Raw genomic sequence first — 8,783 nt, 5'->3', positions numbered from 1 at the left:
ATATATATTACTGCTCTGAACCCTTGTTACTTAGGTCTCGCGATAGCAACTGTTCGCTTAGCACGAAGAGGAGTCAGACACACACAGCTAAAATATCTCCGGATGTTTTGTTGCTGTCTGAAGTAAGAGCGACAAAAAAGACACAAGGTTTATCGCACTAGTTGTGCTCTAGCCCAAACGCCCATACCTCCCGCATCTCAGACGTGATTTGTTGACTGAAGGCAGAGCTGAATTCATCAGTACGCGGCCACAGAATCCTAATTGTATGTCTGAGGTGCTAACTGTTAGCTGACAGGCTACCTAGCATAGCCAGCCACTGGAGCAATGGCGTTGAAAAGAATTCAGAAGGTGAGTGTATATTTTTTTGCTTTCATAACAGGCCAAACATTGTCGTGGATGTTTCCCTTTTAAAATGGCTCGCTGTTTAAAGATGGTATATTGGTGTTGCATTTCTACGGTTAAATTTGGCCTCAATGCTGTGTTTCTTTGGGCTGTTTTTCAAAATAATTCAAAGACAAAGGCGAGTTGACCACCACTGGCCCAGTTGGTGCATTGCTACAGTGATGTTGGCACACAATAATCCGTGAACCGCTTTTTAAATATGGTTGGTTGTTTGGCTGAAATGCTTTCTATTTAAAAAAGAAAAACTTTGTAATGTGTCCTGTCCTTCTGTTGGGATAAAAGTAGTTCAGAAGTCAGTTCACAGATTAACGTTTGGCTAGCTTTTATCGGTACGTTTATGAAGTGGGGACGTTGGATTGACTGGTTGCCATGGCAAAGATTTCCGGATAATTTCCCAGCTTTTCAGTCGACAGAATCCTTTTAGTTTCTCTAACGCTGTAGCTTATGATGTATTTACTCGCTGAATGACAGCTGCACGGCGGTTGCCAAATTTGAACCCTACAGTCAGTGTTGCCATATATGGAATGGCAAATGGGCCACTGGAGCAGGCTATGGTGTGTATTTATATAATAGGCTTCCTTTCAAGTGACGTTAAATAACAGGATTGATTTCTATTTAAGAGTCTAGTGTTTTGCTGTCTGTGTTGTTTGTGTTAATATGTTTATTTGTTGGGTTGGATTTGTGGTTAATAACAGAGAAGGTGAATATTTTTTATTTTGCTATTAGTAGGAGATCTTTTTTTAAAAATCTTTTTTTATGTAAAACGTTTTTGATTAAGTTTTGTGTTGCTTATATTTGAGACACATTGGATAATTTGAATTATTTACAAACAACACTTTTAGTTGTAAAACGTATTGCCATGTTTCATAAGAAATATGTTGCATAAGTTGGACTTTTATATCAAAACAAAAAAATGGGTTTTGCCTTTAAAAAAACAAAAAACAATTGGAATAAGTATTAGGGAATTGACTTGTAATAACCTTAGCCAGGAGGTCAAATTTTTTTTACTGTTAAAAAATTATTGACAAATTCCTTCCAGGTTTTGCAGCTAAAATTTAAAAAAAAAAACCCTACAGTTTTAAGCTGCATTAGGAAACAAACTTGAACAACTGTAAAACTTAGTTTGGTCTTTGCCAGCTGCAACTTCTTTTGCCACGTATGCTACAGAGAAGTTGTGACTAATCTCACTTAGTCATATAACTTAAAAAGTACTTTAGTTTGAACCTTGAGTCATGGAGATAAGTTGGAGATTCCTGAAAGTTTCCACTCATGGTAAAAACTGTTCCTACGTAGTGTGAGCTTAAAATGTGGACTGGTTTAAAATAAACAGAAAGTAAGTTTTTTTTGTTACGGTAATAATAGTTGAATCATTAGCTGTAAAAGATTGTTTAATAAAACTGCAAGTTTGTTTGTTAAACCTTTATAAAAATGCATTTAAATGGTTTCACACATTCAAGGCTAAATAGATGTGTGACTGTCTTTTTTCAAGGAACTGTCCGACCTGCAGAGGGACCCTCCTGCCCAGTGTTCTGCTGGACCAGTCGGTGATGACTGTAAGTATTGTGTTATGGACATATGGCTAAACGTAATAATATTAATACCGATACCAGGACTCCCTGGCTAAAAAGATATTGTCTTGTTGTACAAAATAAATATTTTCTGTTGTGTATTTTGAATTTTATATCAGTATATCACATTTATATCATTGTTTTTTTCTAAATAGTGTTTCATTGGCAGGCAACAATAATGGGTCCAGTAAGTACATCTGTTTCCAACTTTCAGCTAAAATATGAAGCGATGTTATTTAAAAGTATTTTAACTTTTGTTTCTGTTTCTATGCCACCAGAGTGACAGTCCATACCAGAGTGGAGTGTTTTTCCTCACCATTCACTTTCCAACAGATTATCCCTTCAAACCACCAAAAGTAAGAGTTGTCTTAAACTTCAGTAGTTTTTCAGTTTGGCACGATTAATTCATTGATACTAGTAGAACGCAGATAGTTATTGACTGCTATTATGTTATTTCATTTTTTGACACAGGTTGCGTTCACAACAAAAATATACCACCCTAATATCAACAGCAATGGAAGTATTTGTCTGGACATCCTGAGGTCACAGTGGTCACCTGCACTCACAGTGTCAAAAGGTAAATACCAGTTAGTTGCTAAAGGAATTAGGCCTGTCGCGATAAACGATAAATCAATTAATCGCATGATAAATTAAACCTAACAATCTCATTTTAATTATTGGCTTTATCGTCTCTTCCTGCCTTTTTTTCTTTCTGTTGATGACACTGAATGAAAAAAGGCTCAACTCCGGTGCTCTCTAGTAACCCCTCCCTTCTTCATTTCCTTTGTGTAATGTCCAGCGCACATTACACGAGCTGTCGGCCCATTTTCAAAACCTGAGAGACACATTAGCCGACAGAAATCCTAGGTATAACGCTTCAATCGGGTTCGATCGTGCCGTGTGGTGTCCAGCCACATGGGCACAAAATAATGGCTCCGAGTCCAGTTAACTGGATTTGTAATTTTAAAATCAGGCTTTAATCAATGCTTTACTAGAATATACCTGTGATGCATGTGGCTAGATTCAGCATAAAGTCCTGACTGAATGAAAATCAATTTAGTATGAACTATTGCATTAGGTAGTCGGATGTGCCCATCTTCTCTATTTAAATCTAGTGATTACTGAAGGACAATGTAGTATACAGGCTTCATAATCTGCACTCTTTTGGTTGAATGCAGTATTTATTTCCACTTTGGCTTTATGTTGTTTAGTTTTTATTCAAGTACGTTTTTTGTTAATGGAGACTGAGAATACATTTTATTTTTGGTTGTTTTGTTTATTTAGTTCATCAGTTCCAGTGTTTTGTGTTCTTTTGAAAATAAAGTCTATGACAGGAAATCGCATGCATTTTTAGTCATTTCTATTAAATCAGTGTCAAAAGGTCTTGAAACAATATTATCGTTTATCGCAATAATTTTTTAGACAATTAATCGCTCAGCAAAATTTGTTACCGTGACAGGCCTAAAAGAAATCACTAGCACTGATAAAAGTAGCGGTGGGTGAAAATATTGATGAGATTGATGCGTTTTCTCAGATGTTTTGTAGCAAGTAGGATATTTAAACCAACAAAGAGCATTAAGTATTACATGTAACAAGCTAATAAAAAATTATATATTTTTAAAATTTTCTCCCTGCAAATATAACTTTGACTTTTGACAGCCACAGAATGAGATTGTATAAGTTTTTTTTTTTCTTCTTTTTTTTATATTTCTACTTTTTGCAAGTCAAATTTCTAAATTCGAACCTGTTCTATTGAGGATGTAGAATATTACAAAGTAACTCCTATATTTGACAATACATTGATGAAGAGGAAATTTGATGCAGAAAAGTCAGACCACCTTTTTTTGTAGAGAACTTTTTGCTGGACAAAATAGAAATTTTAAATTGGCTGAAGTGTACAGGTTGTGGATTTTTGGTCAAATTATTGCTTCAAAGGAAGGGTTCAAAAAGCATTTAACTTTGCAGATATTTCTGACATCTTCATTTTGCTAAAAGAAATTCCAGAAATTCCATTGCATTTGGACTGGAGGTCTCTGCATCTCTTTAGTTACTGTAATGTGCAGCGATGTGTGTGTGAGAGGATAGTAGCAGTTTGGGCCTCATACTGTTACTGTTGAACAGCTTCAACACATGAGTTTTCTTTCAGAGATGCTTTTCCATTGGAGGAACCATTTTCAGGAAGCAGTGTAGTTTTCTTAGCCCCATATTTTAATCTCTGTAAAGTGCAGGAACCAGGACCAAACTAGTCCAAATTATCACAGTATTCACCAAAATTATCTTGCATATTATCTTTGTCTAATCTCATGTAGCCCTTATTGACATTTAAAACGTTAATGCAGTCAGTTGTCAAAACAGAAATGGTCATTAATTGAAGTGGAGAGTGCACTAGAAGTATTTCTGGAGGTGGACAAATGAAGACTCTCATCAAAGCCATATTTTCAACAGTTTGAACTGTTAATGTTATGATATTTTAATGTTATGATATACTCAAAGTACTGGGTATTAACATAGTAAAACTATCACAACCCCAAGGATTGTGTATTATTAACTGAATTTGCTGCTGCATGTCTGGCTGGTTAATGCTCCTCTGAAACTCAGACACCACTCAGCCTTTAATCTTTGCAAAATCAGTGAATATTACAAAGCTCCTCTGGGCTATAAGTGGTTTTAATTTATTTTTAGAATGCAGCCAATGTGAAATAATCACAAGTAATGGCTGTGAAAGTTATGGCTGTTGTCAAAACTGCCGTGAACAGTCTGGTGTTATTGCTGCATTGTTCTGATTTCACAGTTTTTAATCAGATTCTGTAGTTTGCCGTTTTGCGGGCTGCGATCCTCAGATCACAGAAGCTAAAGCAGCTACACTCCTGGCGGAGGACGAACCTTTTGATGTCGGTGAATGTAATTTATGCAAAAACCTCGATTGTGGACTTCACAGTGGAAACAGCTGACTAATTGTGTAAAGTAGAAGATTATGGGAAAGTAATTTCCAGGTCGAAATGACATTAAAGGTTGTGCTTAAGTAGTGCTAGGAAGCAGGTTATCATCTCAGAAGATCAACCCAGGGAGATTGACTCTGGTCACATTTATAGCAATTTGAGTTAAAGGAGAAACCACAATGGAAAGACTGGAAGAAAGCTGGCCTCAACATCACGTCTGCATGTCGATTGCTAACATCTAAAATCTGATTACACTTTTGTATGTATGTTATGATTTTTGGAAAAGATGTGTTTTTTAAATATTGACTTTTTTTCTCCAGTTGACAGTCATTAAATGTATTGTCTAACTTTTTAAGCTTTTCATTTATTTCTCCACAGTATTATTGTCTATCTGCTCCCTTCTTTGTGATCCAAATCCAGATGACCCTCTGGTTCCAGAGATTGCTCATACATACAAAGCTGACAGGGAAAAGTGAGTGCTCTTTGATTATTTTTATTTTGTTTTGTTTTGATTTAGAGAAATAAACTTTAAATCAGAGGTGTCCAAAGTGTGTCCTGATGGTCATTTACTGCCCTTGAGATAATTTTGTGAGGCTTTTGACCACTTGGACAAATTCTCATTTAATATGTTCAATAACTAATTAGCTGGTTTTACTCAAATGATGACTTCGATGCAACCAGGGATTAAACTTGGCTAAATGCAGCAAGTGTTTGCAAGGAGAGTGACCTGCTTTCTGTTCTTGTTGCTGAGAACCGTTTAAGGAATAAATTCTAGATAGCTATATATAGCTATATAAGATAGCTATTTTATGTTTTGCCTCCACAATGTATCCTTTTAATAGTCTTTGAACTTTTCAACAAAATATGGCATTTCCAGTTTATTGTTGGAACAATTGAAAATTTCACGGTAAAATCATTTCCCGATTTAAAAAAAAATAAAAATAATGACACTATTGGGGCCTGCAAGTGCTTTTAACTTGAGGTTTTTGGACACCACTGGTTTATAAAGAGTACAGAATCCAACTTGAAACCAATCTAAACTGTTGCTTGCTTTTTCCAGGTACAACAAACTAGCAAGAGAATGGACTCAGAAGTATGCTATGTGAGAACACCAGGGAGATCAAAATACAAACGAGAACAAAAGAACCCACAAAGGATTTGTTACTTGATACAAATGAACAACGGAGATGAGGGAAACGAAAAGTTTAAAAAACAAAACAGCCCACAATTTGAGAAGGAAGCGATCCAATGCGGTACGGTGCCTCTTGGCTTTTGGTGTGCTGAGCTGCTACAATGTGCTGTCCTTCATTACCGGTATAGATCTGCAGAGCAGGACCCGGCGGCCTACTTAAAGCACTCCCATATGGAATACTGGAATTTCTTTACAGTCCCTGATGCCACACACTGACTGTAAACTGGTAGTCATTCTGTCGTGATTATCACGGTTGTTATTCATACGCTTCGTTCTCATCGTCATGCTATTGTTCTGCAGAGATGCAAACTCTTCGATCTAGGAGAGTGGCTTTTCCTTCATTTCGGAGGTACTTCCTGCACCCTACTGGATTTCTTCTTATTTCTGTACTTTCATGTATTTAGTGGCCTTTCTGTGTTAGACTGTTTAGTAGATGTGCAATTGAGACAGAATGTTTCTTGTTGAACACAAAAGGGTACGGCAGATCGATTATCTGTTGGCAGTAACTGTCTCTACCCCAAAATAATGTGAAATTCAAAAAAAAAAAAATAGTCTCGGTTGTCCTCAGTAATTGAAACTCAAAAATAATTTTACAGTTTTGAAGACACTGGAGAGCTACTGTTTTAGAGTCAGTGTTCTGGGTCCCCATGGGCTAGATTTCCATTCCCCTACTCTCACACACGTTGTCATTGCACTTGTAACAATAGAAATAACCACCGGTCACTGATCTTATCATTGTGAAAAACAATACTACTGTCATTTTGTGTTATGTAGCTACAAACACGGCTAGTCCTCCACTTAATGCTCCGCTGTGCTCCACCCCGTTGGTACAGTTACTCAGGTATCTAACCAAGTTATCAGACTTGACAAGCATCGACCCATTATATTATCTTCCCTTTATGTACAGTGCTCATCTCTATTCACCTTAGGGGAAAAGAAAAAAAAGAAGAAGAAGAAGCAGCAGCCAATTTTTCACTAAGAGGCAATGTGTTGCGCACAAATAAATGCTGTGTAAGAAGTACTGTCATCCTCGCTATCCCTCTGCAGGACTTTTGATATTATTCATCGAAGAACACCAGGATTTCATGAGCTTTGAGATGTCATAATGAGACTTACAGACTTACACGCTACTGTTTTACTGTAATATAAGGGCCCTCTAGTTTCTGGTGGCGTCCCTTGTAGGAGAGGAGTCTGTGCAAAACTTTGCCATTTTAAGTCGTGAGCACTTAGTTAATTGACACGTTGAATATGATGACACTATAAATTGCTTTAAACAGATGATATGAAGCTTTTTCTTCTTTTTTTTTGGTCATGTTCATGAGGGGTCTGCAAAGTTTTGGAATTAACTGACAGTAACACATTTTGTCTGGGTTATACATATGTGACTGTATTTTTTGAAAGCTTTTAGTTTTAGGCTTATTTTTCTTTTTCTTTATGTCACAAAAACTGAACGTGATTGTGAAGTGTCATGATGTCATATTTTTAATATACTCCACTGCTGGACAAGGCAGATAAGAAAAGTTGTGATTGTGTCTCATTATGCTGGTGCTGCCAATATAAAGGGAAATGTTTTTTTGTTTGATTTTCTGCTATTGAGGCATTATTGAATAGGTTTAACACAAGGAAGGTGCATAGTTAAGCATGACTGATTGTAGAAGCTTTGTAGAATTAACACTGAATTAGGCACATAACATAGATTTTTATTAGCTGTTGTTATAGAAGCCAGTTAAAAACAAGTCCTAGAAAAAAAAACCCAATGCATTCTAAAGCATTAAAAGTATATTCTCTATATGCAGTGAAAGGCTTAGCTGCACGATCCAGTTGCTCTATAAATTCAGTTCAAGTGCAGTCATCTATTTACATGTTCCAGCTGTGCAGCTCAATTCGCCCTCGAGTATAAATACGAGCGATGCCACATTTTAATTTCTCTGTCGAGCGCGCGCCGTAGAATTTTTTATAGGCAGCTTTGGCATGCTTTGCACTCTGGAGAACCTTCTCAGCCATTTGCCAGATATCAGGGATTTTGTTACATTTCATCTGCCTAACACCTCAAACTAAAACATTTTTTAGCCTTAACCCTCATTTTTATATATCCTGGAGGATGTGTCGTTAACCGTAAATTAGCTGTCAAGACCTTAGCCCCAAATTGGGTTGTTTGTCCCGTTCAAAGACACGGGGAACCTGCTTGAACAGTACTAATGTCATGGCTTTTGTCGGAATGCAGAACCTGCCTTCACGCATCTGAAAATTTGGAGTAAATTATACTTCAACTGCCACCGTGAACCTACATGTCTTTACATAGTAGAAACAAGATAACTAATAATGACATTGTTATAACATGAAAATAAAGTTCATCTTGGTTTACTACTGTCTGTTTTGGTGTTTCTGTGTTTATACGATGAGCTTTACCGGGCCAGTGATGGTGTTGAAAGAGGCATAAACATTTCACATAAATTGAAGGTGTTAAGGAAACGTGTGAGCCGTTAGTCAGGCGTGCACGAATGTGGCCTGTATGAAGCCGTCAAGATGAAAAGTCCTGTGTGCAATTTGCTAAAACCCAGACAGGGAAGTTCAGATATGTGAACGAAGACCCAAGTTGTTTTGTTTGACCTACATGCAAAACACTTTGGATGGCAGAACATCAACACCTTCTTGGTGACACACAGTGGTGGCAACATGATG

At 36.9% G+C, this 8,783-nt stretch overlaps 1 protein-coding gene across 2 annotated transcripts; it reads left to right on the top strand.

Moving 5' to 3' along the window:
* Window positions 1-48: 48 nt before the first annotated feature.
* On the top strand, window positions 49-8,469 carry ube2d4 (ubiquitin conjugating enzyme E2 D4). 2 transcript variants are annotated; one of them, XM_008419075.2, is made up of 7 exons: window positions 49-348; window positions 1,892-1,955; window positions 2,126-2,157; window positions 2,249-2,326; window positions 2,442-2,547; window positions 5,288-5,381; window positions 5,970-8,469. In XM_008419075.2, the coding sequence occupies exons 1-7, from the start codon at window positions 325-327 to the stop codon at window positions 6,013-6,015; spliced, it is 444 nt and encodes a 147-aa protein (XP_008417297.1). In that variant the 5' UTR covers window positions 49-324; the 3' UTR covers window positions 6,016-8,469. The 2 variants fall into 2 exon arrangements, with proteins under 2 accessions (XP_008417297.1, XP_008417296.1); XM_008419074.2 differs by lacking the exon at window positions 49-348 and adding an exon at window positions 814-956.
* The last annotated feature ends 314 nt before the right edge of the window (window positions 8,470-8,783 follow it).

Source organism: Poecilia reticulata, linkage group LG9 (assembly GCF_000633615.1).
Source record: "Poecilia reticulata strain Guanapo linkage group LG9, Guppy_female_1.0+MT, whole genome shotgun sequence".
Classification (NCBI taxonomy): Eukaryota; Metazoa; Chordata; class Actinopteri; order Cyprinodontiformes; family Poeciliidae; genus Poecilia; species Poecilia reticulata.
Note: the sequence above shows the minus strand (reverse complement) of the source record. Positions and strands in the feature narration are given on the sequence as shown.

What these genes read in the sequence shown, in the direction of transcription:
- ube2d4 (XM_008419074.2), top strand. Translation starts at nt 867, where the DNA reads ATGACAGCTGCACGGCGGTTGCCAAATTTGAACCCTACAGTCAGTGTT. An exon ending in AGGCAACAATAATGGGTCCA is followed by an intron (nt 2,158 to 2,248) that starts GTAAGTACATCT and finishes CTATGCCACCAG; the next exon opens with AGTGACAGTCCATACCAGAG. An exon ending in TACAAAGCTGACAGGGAAAA is followed by an intron (nt 5,382 to 5,969) that starts GTGAGTGCTCTT and finishes TGCTTTTTCCAG; the next exon opens with GTACAACAAACTAGCAAGAG.